This window comes from Sebastes fasciatus, chromosome 16 (genome assembly GCF_043250625.1).
Source record: "Sebastes fasciatus isolate fSebFas1 chromosome 16, fSebFas1.pri, whole genome shotgun sequence".
NCBI lineage: Eukaryota > Metazoa > Chordata > Actinopteri > Perciformes > Sebastidae > Sebastes > Sebastes fasciatus.
Window position 1 is genome coordinate 27,041,448 of NC_133810.1, and position 24,711 is coordinate 27,066,158.

The 24,711-nt window shown below is 41.5% G+C and overlaps 1 protein-coding gene across 1 annotated transcript in view; it reads right to left on the reverse strand.

Moving 5' to 3' along the window:
* cltca (clathrin, heavy chain a (Hc)) overlaps positions 1-24,711 on the reverse strand; it is a 39,171-nt gene that overhangs the window by 8,718 nt on the left and 5,742 nt on the right. Inside the window, exons 2-20 of the mRNA XM_074610246.1 lie at positions 16,863-17,070; positions 12,985-13,253; positions 12,182-12,343; positions 11,954-12,067; positions 11,201-11,374; positions 7,866-8,063; positions 7,474-7,674; positions 6,786-6,938; positions 6,352-6,474; positions 5,478-5,615; positions 5,208-5,372; positions 4,889-5,069; positions 3,785-3,948; positions 1,937-2,062; positions 1,702-1,844; positions 752-986; positions 544-666; positions 319-464; positions 47-230 (exon numbers count right to left, since the gene is read on the reverse strand). Coding sequence (XP_074466347.1) covers positions 47-230; positions 319-464; positions 544-666; positions 752-986; positions 1,702-1,844; positions 1,937-2,062; positions 3,785-3,948; positions 4,889-5,069; positions 5,208-5,372; positions 5,478-5,615; positions 6,352-6,474; positions 6,786-6,938; positions 7,474-7,674; positions 7,866-8,063; positions 11,201-11,374; positions 11,954-12,067; positions 12,182-12,343; positions 12,985-13,253; positions 16,863-17,070 — 3,207 coding nt within the window. The remainder of the gene's footprint in view (positions 1-46; positions 231-318; positions 465-543; positions 667-751; positions 987-1,701; positions 1,845-1,936; positions 2,063-3,784; positions 3,949-4,888; positions 5,070-5,207; positions 5,373-5,477; positions 5,616-6,351; positions 6,475-6,785; positions 6,939-7,473; positions 7,675-7,865; positions 8,064-11,200; positions 11,375-11,953; positions 12,068-12,181; positions 12,344-12,984; positions 13,254-16,862; positions 17,071-24,711) is intronic.

A 24,711-nucleotide genomic window follows, 5' to 3' on the forward strand; every position in this document is an offset into this window, starting at 1 on the left:
CAGTCAATAAGGAATTAGTCTGGCTGTTTAAGAGCTAATGACTTACCTGCACAGCAGAGGTGTTGACGTCAAACTTCTTGAAGATGGCAAAGGCCTCTTCGAAGAGCTCATTGCTGATGGCGATGTTAGCGATATCGGGAGCGTCGTAGTTGTCTAGCCTGCTGATGTACTCCATCACACGGGTGCGGTCGGCTTTGATTGCGGTCAGGATCAGCAAGTTCTGCAGATTTCTGTGGGGAAAAATGAGACATGGAACCTTCAGCACACTTGATTTTGAAATGACACAGCAAAAACATCCAAAAGGCTACAACTAAACACCTGTGTTCACTGAAGACGGAGTTGTCCAACACGATCTTCTCCAGCAGTTCAATGAGCTCGTTGGGCAAGTCTGCGGTCATGAAGGCCTTGACTGTGACTGACACCTCTTCTGGGTCCTGGGTTTCTGACAGCGCTGTCTGCACCACCTGAATGCAAAGGAGTAGAAGCTTAGAGAAGCACCAGGCAGTTGTATCATAGATGAGACTCATTTTGTGTAGACTTTACCTGGTCAATGAGTGGTCGTCTGAAGGGGTTGCTCTCCAGCAGCACGCTGGCCCACAGGTCAGGGTCTTTGCGGCGGACCAGGTAGCGAGACAAGCTCTTGAACAGGGAGTTCTCATTGCAGACCTGATATGAAAAAATACAATTCTATAGTGAAGCAAACCGAAACATTTGGATACACAGGCAGGCAAGTGTAAAACTTCATCCTCACATTGATCAGCTCCTGGTCACACTGTCCTCTCTCGTAGGCCACACATGCCAGGTGGGGGTCTCTCTTCTCACAGTACTTTCCCACCACGCGGCTGTCGTAGAACGGGTTTTCCCTCAGGAAGCGTTCAGGGTTGTTGTTGCTGTCGATGTAGATCTTGGCCAGAGCGTTATGGGTGGCAGGCTCCTCGCAGCCTTCGTGGATGCGAGACTCCAGCCAGGGCAGCAGCAGCTTCAGTCTGGAAGAGAAAAAATATGTCATGACTGCTCACATTACGTCTCAGACGGGGAGGACGCAGAATTCAAATCCTACTTAGAACGATAAATAGACAACTGCTCAATGTGCGGATCCGTGACGGACTTGTTGAATTGAAAAGTCACAGATTCATCTGTAGATTACTGTAATTCATTAATACTTTTATTTAAAAAACATTAGAACTTGTTACTCCCCAAGAACATGACTTGTTTTCCACTATCACTATAAAATAACTAAGGTCAACTCTCCTGTAAATGATCAGAAAAGTGTGTTCCTGCCAAATGTTTAGTTTAGTTGATGAAAACTAAAGTAATGGCAATACTTTGACAAACAAAATATACTTATTTTTAAAAATTTGATCTACATTACTGCGACAGATATCTGACCATTTCTGAGGAGAATATATAATGAATCTAACATTTTTAATTTACTAATATCACACAAGTTATCGTTATAGAAAGTAATAATGCAGCACCACTGTTACCCCATATTTCTAAGATAAATTGTCGGTCATAGAAAAGTCGTCCAAATGTCAGACATGCGTAATCTGATCAACCATCTGGTGTTCCAGGCAAAGCTGCAACTGATTAACCTTTTCTAAAATGAAATTAAAAACTTCACCTTTATTTTGGAAGACAAAATTACTTAAACTTTTTAGTTGTAATGTTTAGAAAAATGTAGGTGGAATAGTGCAGCACCTGTTCCTCTTTTCCACCTCAGCGACCAGTTCATCAGTAGAGAACTGTCCCCTGACGACCAGGATCAGGCTCTTGATGACATCCTCTGAGCAGTCCACGTCCAAGAGACCACCGACCACAACAGGCAGACGGCTAGGATTCACCTACGACGCAAATTTAACAATAAATCTCAGTATGTTATTTCTGAAATACAAGGGTGTAGTATAATCACCATGATGCGTCATTGAAGCCTTACCTTCTGAACATAGATCTCAATGTACTTCTGCAGGTTGTTGCGGTACAGGTAGAGGACCAGGTCGTGGACAAAGTCAAAGCGGTCACAGACGATGATGAGGGGAAGCTGGTCGGTGAGTTTGGCTTCCTGTTCATCACACACAGTGGAGGGAAAGAGGCCCGGTTCAGTAAGATAACACAACCAAAAAAAAAAAAACTCTATACAAGCCACAAAACATCAACCAACCTCGGTGCAACAGGGTTGATCTTTTACCACTGCACTTAGAACGGAAGTACATGTATTTTTAAATACAGGTATGACTGTACTGTGTACGATGGTAAGACATTTATCAGAATCGCGGAAAATTAAATTTAAGATATTTTACAGTTACGTCAATGCTTCTTAATCGATAGAAAAATTACACATTTAATACAATATCAATGGGGGAAATAAAAGGTTTGTCACTACAACAAATGGACATCACATTGCAAAATTAGCATGTTTCACAGTAGAGTCACAGAACAAGACCTAAACATAACCTAGACTAAATATTCTAAAATAGCTTTCTTACGAGAGATGCACCGATTACAATTTTCTTGGCCGATACCAATTTGTTAAAAGTCTGACCTGCCGATTCCAATTTTCTTTCTTTCTAAGAACTATAATTGACAGCAGAGACCCCGTGCTGTTTGAAAAAGAGCCGATTTCTCTTAGCAGCATGCATGGGAATGAATTACAATATAATACGTTTGAATATATTTCTCTCTTTTCTCCTGAATGTCTGAAAAAGTCACTAAATTTGTTGCTTTTTAGAAATAAAGTCGTTAAGAGGATCTGAAAAGTTGGCAACACGGTGTGTTTGTGGTTATGACAATAGTTGGTTAACCATTGTCCAGCGCATGAATGTAAATTTAACTGGCAAAGAATCGGCTAAATCAGAGACTGATACACCGGTCACGGCCAATCAAGCTGAAAACCGGCCGATCGATCGGTGCATCTCTATTTCTAACTTATTCGCAGACAGAGAGCTGCCAGTTGTCAGCTCAACACTAGACAGCACTGACCACTAGTCCTCTGTACCACAATGCTGCCATCCACACTCATTCAGGATTAACAAACTGGGATTGTGCACCTTGTCGATGTCATCAAAGAACATGCTGCACTGACTTGAGATATGTAAATACACACTTTTCAGACATCTTCAATGTCTTCAAATGTGGAGTGCAGGACCCTAACTTGTTGACCAGTAACTGCAATTACACACAAAACATCCAATGAATGACTAGGACTACATAAAGCTATGTAGAATAGGTGTATGGATTGTGGTGTATAAGCATACACGCCTCCATACAAATCCCAGTTTCAATCCTTCGCCTAAAGTTCAGGGGTAGGGGTGAAAGCAAAAAAAAGAAGGGACAAATCCTGTACTGTGGGGAAGGATGGATTTACCTGGTACATGTCCTGCCATTCCAAAGACAAAAGAGGAAAAGCACAAAAGATAATTGACTGCTGGGGATCTGCTAGTGACAGTAATCATTTTCTAATCTATAGAAAGGGGTCTTTTAAGAGCATGCAGCATTCTAAAGTCTGACTCAGCACTTCAAAACAAATGTGATATGAGACTGGAAATGGAGATTCAAAACTAGACACTTTTCTAGTTTTGAATCTCCATTTCCTTAAGACCAACCTGGCGTAAAATTGTGTAATGGTTCAGTCAAGATTTAAAATGAAAAAAGCAAGGTCAGGAACAGAGATAGGACGTATAAGGGAGAGGGTGACCAAAGTAAAAAAAAAAGGACCAGGTAAAGGAAGAAAAGAGCTGTAAAACGTCAGTGTTTCATCACTCCAGCTGTCCCTGCGGCTTTGTACCTTGAGGAAGTTCTTGACGCGCTCCGGGTCGTAGCAGTTGCTCTCTCTGCAGATCCTCTCCACCTCTTTAATCTGGCCTGTCTTGCAAGCGGCCTGGATGTATTTGAAGTGAACTTCAGGGTCCTGACTGAAGTTCACAATAGAGCCCAGGAAGTAGAACAGACCTGAGAGACAAAGACAGTCACTTATATTAAGCTACAGCTTCGACAGCTTTACCACTCTAACGATAGCATTATGGACCCACTAATACATCCTAAAAGATACAACTGACACTAAAAATGTAGCTCCATGACCGCCGTTTTGCTCTTTCCCCGATTAGCTTACTGAACCTTTATTATTCCAGTAATAGTAGAGGTGAACGAAATCACCTCCAGGCCAGTCTGCACAATCTATTGATTGTCCTGCCTCTGCTCTGGCCTACTAGTCTAATTGATAGTTGGGGGACATCTATCAAAGTACATGAGCTGTTGGGAATGGCTGCATAAATACAACTGAAGGACAAGTCAAATACCACTCTGATGTCTCGCCTGGATACTGGGATATTCAGGTGAATTGTTCTATTGTACAAAGCATTTCATAAACTTTTATGGATTGTATTAGCTATTTTTCAGCACTTTTTGTCTCTGAAGATGATGCTCTTATGAGCGAATCAATATGCAAACGCTGGACACTACGGTGTCATAAATATCCCACAATGCAATGCGGTAGTGACCATAACATTCATAACAGACGTTGACAGACAGCTCTGTAACATCAACAACGCCTCGATTCAAGTGTACGTATAAGAATTCACTTTGATCTGTGTAATACTGTATATATCTTAAATTAGTTCACACTTTGAATCTCACAAATCATCGTTTTGGTCACATGAGGTCGGCACGGGTTACCATGGTTACGCGTCTCCAACTGGCAAGGAGGCTATCAGGAAGGGAATGTGAGGGAGAATTGCCTTCAAAAACTCTCCAGGCAGCATATTACAGGGAATAATTACAGTAATGTAACATACTCGTAAGACAAGAAAGATCAATAAGAAAGACAAACAGTGTTTCACTAAAAGAAAGATTCAACTGAAGCAGTAAGCCAGTGTAAAGTTTGGGAACTCACCTTCAAAGCTCTTGAAGGACTCGAAGAGCTCAGTGAGAGACTGCGTGGTGAGCTGTTCATGGTACTTGGAAGCCACCTGGACACAGATCTGCAGGTTCTGGCGGATGTTGGCCGACAGCATGGCCCTGAGGCACTCCAGAGAGTCCTCCACCGACAGGGAGCCAAAGAAGTTCACCAGCCACTGGAGGCGGAGGAGGGGATTTTAGTTTAACTCATAGGTCGTACAATATCTACCACGGACTTAATGAAAAGTTCCATTATAGCGATGAACATTTGACAAGAAAGAATAATAGTTTTCATTTAATTTCACTCAGACTACCTCTGGGTTGAGCAGGTGTGTGTGCACCACAGCGCGCTTGATGTCATACAGGTCGGTGTAGTGCTCCAGCGCCCTTTGCAGGAGTCCAGCTTTCTCACACAGCTGGGCGATGTGGGGACGGTCGTAGTTGGTGAACATCTGGTTGCCCAGGATAGCGTCAGCAACCTGCACCCATGACATGAATCAAGAAAGAAAGTTTGAAAAAAATGCATCCCAGCTCTATTAATTGGATTCCTTAAAGTAAAGTACAATATGTGTAGATGTGTGCACCTGTGGAGCATGCATGAGGTTCATCTCCAGCAGGCGAGTCTGCAGTGGTCCTTCTGAGGGTCTGTTGTTCTTCAGAGCGTCCAGGAGGAATGAGGTGCACTGCTGGATCAGGTTGTACTCCATGAATACATCCACGATCTGGACAGACATGGAGACACACAGGACAGCACTCAAGAGAGGAAGAGAGAGACCCTGCTTCTCTAGCTGCTAAAACCCTGATAAGAATATTACTTGTCAAAACCTTTCTTTGAACAAAATAAAGTACTACTGCCCTGTAGCCATTAGTACACTACGCCTCCATCCTTCTGCACCACTGATAGGATTTAACTTGAGAGATGCAAGAAGACCATATATATACTACTTTAAAGTTGCATAAAAGCCTGTTGTTACCTGCCAGTACAGCACTTTAGGCAACACAGAAAGCTGTGTCAGCAGTTGACATTTGCAGTGCAGTGTCTGCAGTGACGGGAAGCAAAGGAAGAGGTGCATTTCCTTTATACTGTACTACAGGATAGCTGAGGTTCACAGATGTTGGCGTGTCGTGTGACTCAGTCAAATGCTTTGTCCGGTTTCAAGGAAAGTTTGGGGTCGACTTGTTAACCGCAGACTTGGGATGTAAGAAATGTTAATCGTAATTTAGAAAAAGGTTAGTTCTCACCATAACCTCAAAGTCTGCAGGGCACCAGCTGATTTATTAACTCCTACTAAACTCATCTTGGTCAGTTTCAATCAGAGTAAGGCATACATATCTGCCTTTGGAAAGAGACCTATTCCACTCTTTAATGACATGATAAAACAGCAGACAGCCAACTTCATTAGCAAAATCCAAGTTTTCCTGATGGATCACTGGAAGTGCCTCATCCCTTCCTCTGACCTGTGTGATGTCAGCCAGCGGCTCTTCATCCTGGACCAGCATCTGGGCAAACTGCAGGCCTTGTTCTGGGTTGATCCGCATCACATTCCTGAGCAGAAAGATCCAGTCTGGAGTGTAGCCCACCTGGAACAAAAAATGGATATATCTACATTACAATAAAGTTTTAGAGCCATTGTTTAAATCCATTCCTTTAGGTGACAAAGTGCTCTTATGTTCATTACGCTTCACAGAGACACACATCTTCATTACAGCCCGAAACATTTTTGCATGCTTTATTGAAAATGACATCTTTGAATTAGGCATTAGGGAAGGCTTTCTGTTTGGAAATGTATCTCATATGGTGTGTCCTCTCCTTTATTGGCCATGCATTTCATCATTTGGGAATTATCAAATCTTTAAAGAGCTCAAATATCATCTCATCCAGACAGACGTACCTTCTTGGCGTACAGGACGATCTTAGGGAACTGGCCAGTCTCCGCGAAGCACTGGATGACTTTGTTGGGGACGTTGGCCCTCAGGTAGACACTGAGAGCCAAGGTGGGATCCACAGCCTTCACCAGGTCACCCAGTTCCTCCGAACACTCCAACTGAAACGTAGGACAACTAACATCAGCACTGGAAGCAATTCAATACAATTTGAAAACTAGCATATAGTGGTATTCTGTCATTTTTTAAAATACCTTTATTTATATTTATACCTTTATTTTCTTGACATTTTCTACTCTTTTTTTACTTTTAATTTCTATTTTAAGTCTATGTTGTGGTTTTCATACTGTATCTGTATAAGTTAAAAGGATGACAAAGGAGAGCATACTAAGGTTAAGAAAATAAATGGCAAATATGGTATATGTATGGATGATACATTAAAATACACTAATATATGCTGAATACGAAATGTGTGAAAATTAAAATATACATGACTTTATATCCCCTATCTCAGATTATCTTGTTTACCATCGAGGCAGCTTAGAACCACCCATATCTACAGTTTCTATGGGCAACTTCACAAATTCCTTACATAACGGAAGTTCCAATATAATGGGCGACTCGTAAACAAACTCATGTAAACAACAGGAAGAGCCTCTTCCTGTGACTGGCGGCTGAGATGGAGATCTGCAATACCTTGTCTTCCTTCAGCCACTTCTCCAGGAGCTGCTTTCGTCCCTGCTGGAGGACGGGCCTGCACAGCTCGAGGGACTCAAACTTGTTGAGCTGGCCTTGGTCCAACAGGATACCAAAGTACTGCAGCAAGGGGGAGGTCTGGCCTGGCTGAGTAGGAACGCTCTGGAAGCGGCGGATGGTGTCTGGGGTTCGCAGGATGCCCTGGGAGGGGAAAGGTCAACTGAAGATGAGAAGAGATCTAAACGATTGAATAAACAAGTGGGTAGAATATAATGCAATCCAGTACTATAACCCTGCAATCAACACAACCATGTGGATCTTACTGTATATTACATTTTGTTCAGACTATGTCAGAGAGCTGTTGACTGGCCCCGTGCTAACAGGATGAGTACCTTTGGTGCATTGGCAGCAACCTTGGCAGCCTCGGAGTAGTTGCCGGCAGCAAACAGGTTGTTGAACTTGCGTGCAAAGAGCTCTTCGCCACCGGCGAGGTTGTTGCGGACAGCTAAGCGGAGAGCCAGATCGGGATTCTGGAGCACGTTAGTGATGTAGGGGATGATGTTTTCCTCTTCCACACAGACTGACAGCACCTGTGTTACAGGGGAAAAAAGAGAAAGTTGCAGTACAGTACACTAGAGAGCAGACAACACTGTAATCGTGCTGCCAGATTTTGTCCTCTTTTAAAGCTCTTTGTATAAATCTGATGGAAAATACTACATTTGCTTGTAGTCAGTTCAGTATCATCTACTAATGCCTTCTGGTGCAAGGTCCTCCGTTTTAAAACTAAACTAAGTAAATCTGCTGTAAGTCAAGTCATGGATCTATCATATATGAAGCATCAAGTCAAATGCACTGCTTCCACAACCCCACCCCCACAATGTTTATCAAGGCTTTGAATTAAAGCTAAACAAATGGTTGGCTTTTTTTTTGTAACTCCTCTTAGATACATCTAAACGACACTGACATACACCAACACACTCCTTATTCACGTCCTGTGCCAGAAATTAGCAGAGTGGGCAAGCTCAGCTGAACATAACTGTGGGCAATAGCACTAAACTCCATTAAACGCTGTCTGGCCTTGGGTTGTGGCTGCTGAATGCAAATGTATTATTAGTGGGTCAGTGTAACGCACGGCTTTTGTGAGCAGTCTGGCAACAGAGAGAGAAAGGAGAGTGAGTCGAATGAAAAGAGGAGGGTGGAGGGATGGGGGGCGGGGGGGCGAAGGAGAAAGACAGCCAGTGTTGGCCTCTCTACAAACAAGCCCAGCAGGTCAGTGCCCCGGCTTTTAACACGGCTGACTGGAGCTCATTCTTCCTGCCACTAAAAGCAGAGTCACTCGCTCACTCTAATGTGGGTGGACTAATTGGAGGTAGTTGAAATAAAAAAAATGGACAGAAAAGGAGGAGTAAAAATAGGATTCAGTGTTCTACTCAGTACGTAGGTGTGGTCACGGAGGAGGGTACAGCACCCGAAAGAGATGAAGAGGCTAATATTAAAGTCAGGAATGATAACAAATAGAAACATATGAGTGAAACATGGCAGATTAAATAAATCCTCTGGACAAGCGAGCCAATACTTTAACTTTAGTTAATTTAAAATAAGGGCTGTCACTCGAATAAAATATGTAATTGTGATTAATCGCTGATTGTCCATTGTCCATAGTTAATTGCAATTAATCGCACATTTTTAATCCGTTCAAAATGTACTTTAAAGGGAGATTTGTCAAGTATTTAATACTCTTATCAACATGGGAGAGGGCAAATATGCTTGTTTTATACAAATGTATGTATAAATGAATTATTGGAAATCAATTAACACAAAACAATGACAAATATTGTCACAGGTACTGCATTTAGCATAACATGCCATTTAAATGCAATGATCAAAGTCTGATGGAAAAAAGCAACAAACTTGCCAGAAGAACTGTTCTCGTCAAGAGAGCACCGAGTGTCAGATGACACATGAGATGTCGTATCGAGTGATACACTGGCCCGGACACAAACCCACACACACACAGGATAGTAAAACTGCAGGGCAAACATCACAGGTCTCTGACATGCTGATGACGTGGATGAGAAGGTGTGGGTTGTGATTGGATGAGAGGACCAGCACTAAGAGGATTGAGGGCACCAGGCTCTGCCTCCCACTTGACATCATGTGCTGATGGGTGGAGGGCCCTTTTTCCCCTTCTTGCTTGTTCACTTCCTCTCACTCGTTTGCCTCCTCTGTCCCTCTCTGGTTTGAGTGCAGCAGTTCTGTACTGCAGCTATCATCATTACATGTCAATGCCAGGCCAGGTCTGACACATACACACTGCCTGATCGAGTATCAGAGATCCTGATGCCGAGACTCAAACACACAAGCAGGCACTGCTAAGGCTTCCGATAAGAAACTTGCTAACAACTAAAAAGGACCAGTTTAGGCAGTGCGGGAGCAACGACTTGAGATGTAAACGTGCAAGTAGATATCAGACACTAAGTAATAAAACTAACTAAAACGTAACTAAAATAAAATAAGATCGAAAAATCAAAACTAAAATCAAATAAAAACTAATTGAAAATTCAAAACTATTATGACCTTGGTCCCTCCAAGAATTCAAGATCTTAGCACCTGACCTGAGAGTGGGGTTGTGGCGGTATGGTTTTTCTCACCGCAGTGACAGGACAGCACACCCCTGTGGTTAACCATCTTGTAGTTCCGTAATGTTTTAAGTCTAACCAGTGTTTCCCCCTAAAGGGGGTTTACTTTTACTGTGTTTGCTTACCATTAGCTTTAACCCAAGAGCTGTAATTCCACAAGTTAACACAAATATTGAACTACAACTTGACTTAAATTTGAAACTGCCATTATATCATCCTGAACTTATTCAGCAGCAGCAGAACATAAACACACAGCAAGCCCTGTGGCATTCTTCATTGTTCTGCTTGTCCAGTCCAACCAGGAAACGAAAATATAAGCCAGCAGTAGATAAAAAAAAAAAATCCCTTCATCATCTGGATAGCTTTTGTTTTGTTGCTCGTTGACTAAAGACGTGTATGGGGAAAGCATTGCAGTAATGTATTACTTAGTATCAGGTTACCAATATCGTTGGTAACCAACCCACTCGAGTGGAGGCACTGACAGTGGCCTATTATCTCTCAGATCCCTGCCTCTGCGCTCGTGTTTGTGTGCATGTGATGTGCGTACACACACACATACACACTTCACTGCCCCGCCGTACAGCGAGATCCGTCACTGCCTCAGATCAGTTTTCCTGCCTTCACTCAATTATTCATGTGGTGTGTGGCCTGGCTGGAACATTATTCATCAGCTGGCTGGATCCAGTTCTCCTCTCTGGTTCAGCTTTACAAAAGCAGTAAGACACAACCCCTCTACCCTCTCTCTGTGTGAAACCCTACACCTTGGATTATTTATAATGCCTCCTGGCAAAGTCTGAGCTTGCCTGATGATGATAGACAAGGAGTTGTTGTTGTTATTATTACCCCATGCAACAGCTGATGTTGTGCTTGTTTACATTCATTAACCTGTGTCAGATTTGCTGTACATGTGATGGCAGATGACATAAGGGGTAAGTAAAAAAAAAAAGCAGTGGTTGTGTTGTGGCTGTGTGTTGGAGGTTAGGAAGAATATTTGGTTTCATCAGCAAAATTCTACTTTGACAATAACAAGACTGAGCAGCCATTAATTTCCTTGAGCACTTGGGATGAGCACAGGTTGACCGTCTTACCTGTCCCTTCCTGTTGACCCCGATGATGCCTGCGGTGGCCTCATGTGGAGCCGTAACAAAGATGGTCTCTCCGCTGATGCGGTTCATGTAGATGCAGGTGCCCGTCTCCAAGTCATACAAGTGAATGTAGCCATATTTGGTAATAAGGAAAACCACATCTTGCTTGGAGCTTATCTGTAAAAACAAACAGATGAAATATTGTGTCTGTAAATCTGATTATGGTAAAACAAACTTGCATAAACCTACATAGTCAATTTGGACAATTTTATCAGGCTACTGATTTCACTTTGTCTGCTCAAGGGCCGTCACTTTTTATTTTGAAATTTGAACATGAAAAAAAACCCTGAACTATAATGACCTGTTCGAATTCAAAATTTGCAATCCATAAGCACAGATAAATAAGACCATTTGAAGTAATTTGCCATGCGGTCCAGCAGGGGGCATTCTTAAAATTCATCATCAGCTTGACCTACTGACCAGTACAATAAACTGATGAATAAAAAAGGAGGACGACACTAGCAAGCAAATATAATCGGATAATCACGAGAGGATCTAAGAAGCAGTTTGTGGAACTATTTGGGATTCTACGCTGTAGATGGCAAAAATACCAACAAATACATGGATGTTTGCCGACTTTATAAAAAACATCTGTCTTTGTGAGACAGGGGGTGCGTTACGCTATCTGGCTTGCTGATAAATTCAAACTTGAGTTTTTGAAAAAGTGACAGCCCTAGAGTGATTCAGGCTCCACACCTGCATGGCCACAGGGAAGTCGTTCTGGGCTTCTGGAGGGAAGAACACATCCACTGCTTTCTTTGGAAATGGCTGGTTGCCAGTTGGTGGGGTCCCCACTTCAATGATATGCAACTGTGTCAAAGAAAAAAAAAAAACATGAGTGAGAAACACAGACTCTGGTTTTGCTACAAGAATGGCAATGACATTAAAATCTGTTTTTCCTATTATGTTATAAACACCAGTCACCTTCCCTCCAGCCTGTCCTCTGACAGCAAAGCAGAACAAAGTCGACTCCTCTGTATTCCCCTCCATCTTGAACTGGGCGAAGCTGGCAGCATGGCCTTCAATGGGCTGAGAAACCTTTCTGTCAACAGAGTACAGCTGCATGGCTCCAACCACCCGATTTTGCTGAAAAGGGCAAAACACACAAATATGTATAAAAACTAGGGCTGTCAATCAAATAAAATATATATATATATATATATATATATATATATATATACATGGCAAACTGCAGCCCAACAGGCAACAACAGCTGTCAGTTTGTCAGTGTGCTGACTTGATTATGACTTGACCCAAACTGTATGTGATTATCATAAGGTGGGCATATCTGTAAACGGGAGACTCGTGGGTACCCATAGAACAGGTCAGAGGGCAAGGTACCCCTTTGAAAATGGCCACTCCAGTTTTTCTTCGCCAAAATTTAGCGTAGGTTTGAAGTGTTATTTAACCTCCTTTGCAAAAAGCTAGTATAACATGGTTGGTGCCAATGGATTCCTTAGGTTTTCCATTTTCATATGATACCAGTATCTTCACTCAAGCTTTAAAACTGAGCCTGCTACAACCTAAAAGTGAGTTGCGATAATGCGTTAAAGAAATTAGTGGCGTTAAAATTAATTTGCGTTAACTTTGACAGCTTAATAAAAACATAATGTATGAAACTAACTGGCTAACCAGTGCTAAAGCTGGTGTGTATGTATGGCTACTTCTGAATGCATCTACTGCATATTCTCTGTGACGAAGGCATGCTTCAATCTAAACTTATGTACCTGGGCTGAGATGCCGATGAGCAGGAGCCACTTCTGCTTGGCGTCAGTGCGGTAGTTGATGATCTGGCATCCTGCCAGGCTGGAGTGACGGTCGAAGACTTTCACAGGCTGTGAGTCACCCTCCATGCTCCAGTGGTAGACGGCATTGTCAGTCACAAGCGCAACTGTGTTAAGGGAGATCCACTTCCAGAAGGTAACGTCGTCCGTCATGGTGTGTGCCTTCATCTTGCTCTTCATCTCGATGTTGAAGATCTGAAGGGTTTTAGAGGCTAGGAGGAGGGAGAAAGGGGGGCAGGAACCAGGCCCCGGAAGAATGTTATAGTCCCTGACAACAATGTGTCCACACATACATTCATAGGAAACACCAAATTTCAATAGAGAAGGGAGATTCAAATTTGAAATATTGGTATGTCATGACAAGGAGGTCATCAAGCAATGACGCCATGACTGATAGAAAGGGGATGCCATACATGCTGTAGTCGGAAATTGTGTAGTGAGACAACTGGCATAGAAAAAATAGAACAAGTGACTTAAATTTCGGCCTCCTGAGAGGCTACACAAGGAGTCATTGTGTCAATTATGTGCACATCAAGCAAGTATATTTTTTCTTTTCTAAACTATGTTGGTATATTATGAATTGGCATCTGTCTAATGCCAGGTGCATGTAGAATTACAAGTAAATAAATAAGTTACGAGTAAGGAGGAAAGTTTTTTATACCTCTTTCTTAGTCATTATAAATTAAGAATACAGACAAATAAACACAGTATTAAACTAAACCGACCAAAGCTCTTTAAAGAGGTTTAATAAATGTACTCCGTATATGTCATGTATTGTCATGTCCGACTACGTGGCCCACCCCATCAAATGAACAGCCTCCATTGAGAGAAACAAAGCAGACAGAGGGTAGAAGCAAGAAACAAACAATTCACAAAAAAGGCAAACACATCTGCGTCTGAGTCAAATATATAACGGTGGAATACGACAGAAGTACGACAGATACAGGCACAATTAAGGGCGGGGAGGGTAGACTTTTGGACAAGAGTCGCAGGAAAGGTTTCCCATAATGATTATAGTTGATTGTCTACAATTGAAGTTACGTTTGTCCTGATTACAGATCATAAACTAAATGTTCAAAAAAGGTTCACTCACCTGCATTTTTGGGGTTTATTAGTTAGGGTTAATTTAGTGAGCTAAAGCCTTATTAAGAAGCAGTGTGACTTCCTTGTTTGCTCATTATTTAATACTCGTCAACAAAGTGAGAAAAAAAAGCAAAGACCAATGCGTTAGCACAACTGTCGAGATCAATTTTGCCATCACTAAGCCATGGGATCAGAGTACAGTAAGCGATGTGGCGGATGGATCACTTGCAGCAGCAGCCAAATTTCAAAGACCAAGCAGAAGGATTTTTAATTGAATTATGATCAGCTGTTGGGAGGTGTGTGTGCGCATTGTGTCTGTCCTTCAGAAAAGGTTACGTGAAAAGGTTAAGGTTTGATACTGTGTCACATGACAAGGGCGGTTGAGAAGGATCTTTATGGTAGACTGTGCAGGGAAGACAGTGGAGGGTAGAAAGAGTGAGGAAGAGTCTACGCTGACCCTACGCTGCATAATTAGTGAGGAAAAGACAGGTCCATACTACAACTTGAGCCAATATGGATCTGAAGCTCTCCATACACTGTTTAGCTACTATAACTATTCCTTTTAACATAGCTGCATTGCTGAAATGTTGCTGTATTTGTAGGACTCATTATTTTCAGGTTTTGTTAAAGATAATATACACAATTGCATTTTCTCCCAACTTTTTCTCTGTCTTTTTTTGTGGGAAGCATTTTCTGAGCTGTCGTTATCACAAGAGGGCCCCATTTACTGCAAGCTGAGGTGATCGGTGTGTTCTTTTTTGCAAAATTAACACAATGACTTTGGCATAAATGTGAAAATATGATCAAGATGAAAGTCGCTTAAACCAATCTGCTTTCTCTAAAAGACGGACAACGAAGAGCCTCGTGTGTTTGCTGTGTAACATTTAACCAGGCAGCATAATGAGCAGAGATTGAACTATTGTAATGCTCATGTCTGCATGTCACATGTTTGTCAGCAATGATCTGTAACTCTATAAAAGTTCAGCACACAATTTATAACTGCACATTGTACCACGTCCTCAGCAGAGAGGGCAGTCGGCAAAGAAAGGTTGTTTTACTAACTGATAAATTCAAAAGGGACGAGGCCAGTTTCACACAAACACACTGATACACTCAACTATCTTAAAGTTCGTTTACCATCAACTCCCCAGCATCAACTCATCGAAAATGTCGTTCTACTAGTTACTACCTCCTCATTCCTCATTGTAAAACATTAACACTAACTGATGTTCACTCAGTATGTTTACTTGAAATCAATACAGTCGAGCCTGGGTAGTAGTTTACACAATTATACAAGTCAAATGAGCTGGGGTGGTCATGTCAATGCCCTAATTATCATTTTAAGATATAGTGATATAGTCACTTTACAAGGAAACCTGAAGGACCTCCACTTATTTCATAGCATTAAACTGTGACCACAGGGAGACAGATTAGCCAAAAATCCTAGGACACCAGCTGTTTGGCTCATGAAATGTTGTTTTAATAGTTGGGAAAGGGACAAGGCCAAGAACTGAACACAGACAGAAGGATGCACAAAGCTGCTGGGCTCTTGGATCAGCTGGACAGCAAGTGCTCCTCAATTCCACTCTTCACACCCTGACAAGCGAGTCTCACAGGTTGTTATTCAAAATCTGTTCTTGACCCAGTTCACTCCTCATCTGGCACTACTTATCATAGAACGATGTCAGCACATTAAGTCTACGCTCTCTGGTAGTTGGAGCAAACTAATCTTCGGTCCTTAGTATAAAGAACGAGATTGTCAAAAGTTGTTAAATTAATAACAAATATTAAAAACACAGCTGGGAAACAAGTGAAACAACAGGTTTGGGTAATTACCACTTCACACAGATGGAAGAAGACATGGATTTCAAATGAAAATTGAGAAGAAATGTGATTTAAAATGAAATCATTTTTACCCTTAGTATTACCACATGTAAAACAGATTCTAATGTAATACAAATGATGGAATGCGAGCAAGCTATAAGGCTGTGAAAGCTAAATCCTGTTTACGAAGAAATATTTTCAATGGCCTAGATGTGGAAGAAGGTCCAAAGATTTATTCATTCATTAAATGGGTTCAGATATATGAAAAATATTAAAAGCCAGGCCATTAACACACAGGCTTAAAGAGCATCGTACCAAAACCTAAGTTTATAGTGTAATGCCAGCTGTAATCAATATAGTCTGTATGCTTCATTTGTTTATTGAAGATGGCAATGCTGAATGGGATAATTTCATAAATACTGTCTTGAAAACAGGATTTCACTTCCACAATGAAGTAGTTAAATTTCAACTCACCGTCTGCAAACACATAAGAAAGCAATAAAGAAAAAAAAAAGAACATAGAAAAGTCAAAAACAAAAACAAACAAAAAAGTCAAAGCAATCATGAATGCTGGACAAAAACAATAAAAATATGCTACTTTGGATATTTACAGGACAAATGTTCGGGATAAAAACATACATGTTGGGCAATAAAAACTACTTCACAGTGGAAAACTAAAGTAGCTGGATGTGTATGGACATAAATCAATGACAATAATTTAGAAATACTCTTAATTATTAAATGAATAATGTTGCTATATTGAACAAACATGTCAGAACTGGATGCTGCAGGCCCCTTACAGGGGGTTAGCTAAAATACAACACTGAAATAGTATGATGTAGTTCTCTTTCTCTGGTATTTCCTACACTGATTTAGAGAAACGTGGCCTCTGCAATGCCAATACATTGTCTTACCTTTAAGTGCAATGACTTTGCTGGCTGGATTCATGATGGCGCTGTCAGCGGAGATGGGCCTGCGGATAGGGGTATTGGGGTCTGCCATGTCAATGATCACCACCTGAGTCTGCTCGCCCACCTTCTCCCGGATACAGATGAACTTATCCGACTCCATGGTTAGGGTGCTGAAGCCTATGTTGGCCGGATTGATCCCTAAGTTTTGGAGCTAAGAGAAAAGGAAAAAAAGTATAATATTACAGTATGAATATAATTTACAGAAAATCAATGACAATATTGACATCACGTTCTTTCAACCATCTCCAGGCTGCCATTTGACAAGAAGTAGTTCTAATTAGGGCCGTCAATCGATTAAATAATGAATCGCGTGACTGTCCATAGTCAATTAATCGCACATATTTTATCTGTTCAAAATGTACCTTAAAGGGAGATTTGTCAAGTATTTAATACTCTCATCAACATGGGAGTGAGCAAATATGCTGCTTTATGCAAATGTATGTGTATATTCATTATTGGAAATCAATTAACAAGACAAAACAATTACAAATATTGTCCATAAACCCTCACAGGTACTGCATTTAGCATAAAAAATATGCTCAAATCATAACATGGCAAACTGCAGCCCAACAGGCAACAACAGCTGTCAGTGTGTCAGAGTGCTGACTTGACTATGACTTGCCCCAAACTGCATGTGATTATCATAAAGTGGGCATATCTGTAAAGGGGAGACTCGTGGGTACCCATAGAACCCATTTTCATTCACATATCTTGAGGTCAGAGGTCAAGGGGACCCCCATTTCTTTGGAGCATCATTTAGCCTCCTTCACGACAAGCTAGTTCGACATGATTTTCTAGTTTCATATGATGCCAGTATCTTCACACTAGCTTTAAAACTGAGCTTGCTTCAACCTAAAAATAGCAGGTTGCATTAATGTGTTAAAGAAATTAGTGGCATTAAAACAAACTTGCATTATTATTGCGGTATCTTTGACAGCCCTAGTTCTAATTCATTTTAATTTCCCTGTAAACCAGTGCAGTATTTCTCAAGAGATTTCCAGGCAACATGTGGGAGGGAGAAAAGGAATGTACTTGTCAGACAGCAGGAAGTGACTTTCAAGTGTTGCAGTCAGGGAGCTCAAGAGCCCCAGTTTCTTTATTAACATTGTATAACATATGATTTTTAACAGTCAAATTAATTAAAATGCCTGGTGCTGACCAAACAACAGGTGTCCAATAAGAAGCCATTGACTCTCTGGTCAGCTGCTTCGCACTACCACAGCCAGCCGATGAGGTCACCAAGCCTGACACTGAGCAGCGGTTCTTTGGACACATGGAGCTGTGGCGTGGTTAGAGAGCTGGGCTGGGTGGAGGGCTAATCCAATGCCAAGTTCTCAAAACAGGGGCCAAAGAGGAAACCATAACCATATTACACAACACTGTAGTCTCACTGCAGTCTGAATACCAGCAGCTGAACAAGGTCGGACTTCTTGCAACTTACTGCATTTGTGATGCAGTTTGTCAAGGCCATGATTAACACAATTTTGCCATAACACCTGTCCTGACAATCACCTGTGATAAAGGACAAACGCTAAATTGAATCAACCAACACAAGTATACCACAGTTCAGCAGTGTGGCCTCAGTTTCTTTGACTTCCCTTGCTGACCCAGCAGAACAAACAATGTGATACAGGACATAAAGTGGTTTAACCCGCATAAACGCAAATGCCTGAGGCTGTGGGTGAAATGCTTTGCAGCACATAACACCAGAAAGCTCTGCAGCCCGGTTTACTGCCAAGGCTGGAAACAGGGCATCCTGCCTACCTCACACAAACCCTGACACAGCACTACCTACTGAGGGCAAGCCAAAACAGCTCTGGGCAGGAGTGCCAAGACTCCTGTACAAGTACAAACCATGTATCATGGTTACAATTCTAAAATGAAACCACTTCAAACCACATTTTAACAACAACACTGAACATTGACGCTGACAAAATGCAATCACTGCACAAACAGAACTTCGGTGCCTCCGTGCTAACAAATTGAAAATGGCAACGCAGCTGTGAAGTAAAACTGAAGGAAATGAAACTACCAGAAACATGTTATGTTTGCTGTTGCAACTTCCTCTACTTTCACAACCTCAGCAATACACCACAGTTTTACAAATGTTGTATCATTACCTAGAGGGAGCATAATTCCTCAAACTTGAGACGGTGTCTCTCTGTCTTTACAAATGTCTTTTTCTGACATATTCCATTTGCCATAACTGACCAGATTCAATTATTTCAACACATTGCCTTTATCAACAACATCTCTTGAACATTTATTTACAAACAAAAGGAATAAATATATATAAATTCAACTAATTACTTACAAATACTAGTATTTACCTCACAATATTTAGCCGCAAGAAAAACATCTTCTGATTGTATTTTTCCCCCATCAAGACTGCAAAAAAACAATAAAAATCTAACAACCCATCTAACTACAGTCTGTGGTATTTAACAGGGAATTCCCTACTTATTTAATATATTATTACAGCAACAAAGCAGCATTATGTTGTGTACACTGCACAGCTACAGAGGCAGAAATCTAAACTGTGACAAGACATCTCTTTTACCCATGGTCATGAATAACTGACAACTAAGACCATTAAGCTAATGGCATTAGCTGAACAAGTTAAATGGGAAATTTACATTCTAATGACCTGTGTTCTGTATTATAATGGCAAGTTTTAATTACTGCTTTAATTTACCAGCCATTGATAATTTGTGGCCACCTAATTTAAATTTTTAAATGTCAAGCTTAGTTTTGTGAGCACAAATTGGATCTCTGCCAAAAAGCCCGCTAGGCTTGCCGAGTGTACATTTCAAGGCTTGCTAATGATAAAATGTGGCTCCACTGTTAACAATTTGAGTCCTAATCAGCAAACAGAAAGCACAGTTCCAAGAATTGCTCAACGAAATGGGAGCACCTTTTATCAATGATAGGACACACACCCTCCTCCCAGCCTGCCCCACCCACATTCTTTCACTGGTGTGTAACCTGGTTCCCCCTCAATGACACAACAATAATTGACTTTACAGAACAAGTGTTACTACCAGCTATTAGGAAAACGGGTCTGTAGCAAACTTTCACCACAGTGTTTCATGTTTTTTTTTTTATTACTGTGGAGGGTGACATCATACAGTAACGTCATTGGAGCTTTTCATGCCTCTTATCGCTGCCATTGTTCAGTATGGAAGCCTTGTTTACTAATGCAACATTTATTCAAACACCAGACAAAAGAAAAGAGCCCTCAGAGAGAAAATACTTTAATATCTAGCAACACTTTATTTTAACAGATCGCTATATTTAAATTAACTTACTAAAAATTGTTACAAATGTGTGCTCTTGATTTGAATCCATATCAGAAAATCCCATGTAGTAGCTATTAGATCTAAAACCGTGTGAATCAACTGTTTGACTTTCTTTAAATCGTCTCTCTAATCTCTGTAAACCAGACTGAGGTATGTCTACGTATTAAGCAGAAGAGGAGGGTTATCCTCTATCATTACACAATAGTTTTCTAGACAGATTTACGTGCTCTCTCTCTCTCACTCTACCATCTGCCATCTATTCTGGGCTCAGCAGGAAGCCCTTTCATTCACAATGAAGAGCATTCGTCAAACAGGAATGAGCGGCATGGCCTAATCACGATTAATATGTTACCTCTGTCCCTTGGACCAAATAACAACAAACAGACAGATGTTGCACTGCTGCAAGACGGACCACACCAAAGTTTGGTCAGTCAGACTGGGTTGCTATAGAAACCTTATGGTAAAACACTGCTGTGGGCTAACGCTGCTGTGACATCAATGAGGAGGAATTTGGGTGAAAGCAGGTCAAACCAGTGGAGCTACAACCAATGTGGAAAAATCATTTAGTCACTTAGTCTAGCCTGCCCTGGCCTTGGTGTTGCTGCTTTTAGCTCAGCTGTTAGCATAAGCTTTTATGGGCAGATGCTAGCCCAAAAACATTTGACTCCGCAGACAGCTAATTAACAATAGTGTCGCGAGAGGAGAGCACAAGGGAGATCAATCTAAGGGAAACGTGAGAAGGAGAGTGTCATGTATACTCTAACGTGATGATCAACAAGCTAATCTGGTGATTGTGTTCAATGCATGTGGTATAGGGCTGGTTAAAAGAGAGAAAAAAAGCACAGTCAAGAGAGAACAGAATCAATTTACACGAGGACCTGAAGGCTAATGTTGCAGAGGCTAGGCCAGCAAGCCAGTGCAATGGCAGCAACAAATTGCCAGCAAGAGGCATAGTGATTCACTATTACACTATGCATTACGGTCATTAGTCCCTTGACAAACCATTAACTCAGCCTCTCTGCCTCACTCCGTTCTAATCACTTTCAGAACTGCGTCTTCAATGACATGACATTATAGAGGGGCATTGCCCAAGTTAGTGTCTCTGCAAGGCAATACATTTGACCAGAGAAAGCTAAATTGTCATGCAAATAAGTAAAAGAATGTGAGCTTCACTGAAAGCTTAACCATCTACAATTTTATCAAGACAGTGTCAGGAAATGAGTGTCCTTTATTGCTCACTATAACTCACTGGATGTTTTACTGCAGTTACACCAATCAGTCAAGTTAACACGATGATCGACTACTGCTCGCAAGAATCATACAGTATGCCACAGCTACTGATAAAGACTGTCCTAGTTTACAAGTTTGTACAACAATATGTTACCAAAGTCACTGCTGAATATGGCAGTGGAAACAATACCCTTCACATTCTTCTTTTCCACCAGAAGAAGTACAGTGGCCAAGCATGCAAACACTCACAACCCCGCTCTATGTCATCGATGGACTAAGTGTAATAAACCTTCACTCTCAGGGCACAGCAGGCGCTCCAAGTATAGGGCAGGACTAAGACTGGGGATTGGTACTCGATACCTTTAAGGTATCGACCAAAACAAACCAGTACCAAGTAGTATCGAAACCTTTCTAGTCAAACGATACCTGCAATCGATCCTTTTTGTGCCCAGATCTAGAAAAAGATGACTGTTTTGCTCGTAGACAATCACTGCGAGTGTTCTTCGAAGCTACAACCCATACAGCCAGAATTGCCTGCCTTCACATGGCACTGAACACAGAGATGTCTGAGCCAACTGCTTGCAGCTAATGGTGCTTACAGCGTAACGGCAACAAGTGCTGACAGAGCTAACGCTTAACGTGTGGGGGAAACAAGAGGATGGCCGTCACAGTTCCGCGACAACATGGTTCCGCAACCGTGGATCGGTGGACAGCATTAGCAGTGGTAGCGGCTGTATGAGCGCTGTGCAGTGCAGTGGCGATTAGCTAGCCAGTGGGACATCGAATGAAGTTCTCTATTGGTATCAGTACCACATTAAGGGTACTAGTATTGGTACTGGCATCGTAATGTTTTAAACGATACCCAGCCTTAGGCAGTACCCTCTGCTATTAGCTCCATTCACAGTGTAAGCAAGTGCACTTTAGAGAAGAACCAGAAACAAATCAGCTCAAGTCCAAGCAAGTCCCATCCTTTCGTCTGGGAAAGAGAACTAATGGGAAAATGAGGTAATGAAAATCCCCATGAAGTTCACTTGCTAATTTAAGTGGAGACTAGGGATCATCTTGGCTTACACCAGCAAATATTATTTCACCATGTTTCTTGTTTATGCTGTGACTATGATGCGTGGCTCTGAATCAGATGTCTTTAAAAATGCCACTTTATTAGTACCTGTCCTGATTTATTACAATATTCCCTAGTGTCTGAAATAATTCAAGGCAATTGCAACAAAGCAGTTCAACTTAAATGTGAAAACATTATGGCATAGAATTATTTTAACATCTTTGTATTTTTCTTTATTATGTGGACCCTTGAGAGCTTCACTGCAACTGGTGCATTATCAAGCATACACTTAATATGGGCCCAAAATCCCAAAACATTTTTATGCAACTCTTGCCCAAAACAAATACATCACGTAGCCCTAGAGAAGATGTTTTCTTGAGCTGATCCATAGCAAACAGTCGTCCAGCTCAGACTCAGACACACAAGCTCTCTTATAAGGAAGCTAAATCAAACTGAGTAAATTCCCATTAAAAGCCATAAAATTGAGCTGATGTTTGCTTCTGAATCTTACAGAGATAAGGAATCAGCCAGCAGATTTGAGCTATTCCTAACAACGCCAAGGGAGTCCCATTTGTTGATTTAACCTGTATGCTCTTCCTTCGAGGGAAAGCAGCCTCTTGCTCAGCAGAAAAAAGCCCTGTGTGTCCCGCACATGTAAAGTTCAAGGCAGGGCAGGGAAGGATGTGCCATGTTATGTGCTGAGGCTTGCAGCACTTCATTGCAGTGCTCCACAACAGGAAACCAGGGACCCATTGTCTACCAGGACTGAAACAACAGGCCTGCCCAGTGCTGCCTCCTCCACTCCCATGTGACACTGGTGGGGGGACATGTGACCAGCCCAGGGGTGAGGTGCAAGAGGGCTGCCTTTACTGTTAGATAAAGAGAAGTGGGGGGGGGGGGGAAGGAAGGAATGCATGCATTTCTGGAGCTCATCCATCTCCACTCCAGACCGGTTCTGCTGAGGTGGTTTTGGGACTGCAGTTTCCTTTTTTCTCACAAATGCACGCTTTATCTTCCATTTAGACAGTGCTGCAGAATGTCAAGTGTTCAGCATATCTGTATCCTCACCGGCCTGTCACGAGATATCAGCTGGTCACTTACTAGAACAGTTCAAAGTGCAACATGCAAACTTGTAAGATGACATTTAAAGAGCATGGCACCATAAACTAAAGCCCTACCCGCTAGGCAAACAGTATGTAATAGTACAGGTATGTGCCACAAACAAATTTGTGGCACAAAATTTACTATCAAACACCAATGGAAATAAATCTGAATTAAATGCATTTAGTGTCAGTACTACCAGATTTCAAGTCCCATCTTTTCGGAGTATTCAGGGAACTGAATCCTTTCTCAGACCACAAATATCTGATTTAAAACTAGCCACATTCATCTGAAAGAACCTGACAACCAATTACACTTACTTTTTATTTCCCTCGTATCAGCATTCTGCGCAAATTTGCAAATATTATTCACAAAGTTAACTGCTGCGATGTGATACCGTGCCCACTTAAGTTAGGTAGTAACTCCTAATGGATGTTTAATGGAAAGTTAGTGTAATAATTTTAACGTTTGCCTTTGTTTCCTCTTCCAAAGGTTTTGAGAACTCTGGGTTTGTCTACAACCTGTCTGATTCTCTGCTCAGGTTGATAACCCTGGTTGGTGATGCGTGTGAGTAAAACATTTTCTCAGCTGTTATGAATGAGTCTAAAATAAGAAATGCCATGAAATATTAGTAGTAAGCATAATATGTTTATACACATTTTTATGTATGATACCACCACTGCTAGGTGTTCTGTGGGAACATGTGAACTGCATATGATACATTTAACAAAAAGGTTCTTAGTGGGTATTTTGTAGTTGTGTTTAGCAAGGAGAGTTGACTGATGACATGTTTTGCAAACATAACAGATTACTGTGTATACTTACAAAACATCCACATATTCAGAGAAAGTAAATTAACAGTAACAGGTCATTATGGACACACATAAATATGGCGCTGAATAAACACAATATTTGATAAGCTTAGGCTTCTCCCTCCGCAAATAATCAACCGTGCCTATTTGGCACAGGGAGGGAAACCTGGCTTGTCAAACCCTGCTTACTAAATATGCAAGAGAAGCCTTTGTCAACAAAGAACAGGCATCATGTTGTGATTACATAAACAGGATCAAGAGCCATTTTCAATTATTACAGACAGCCAACT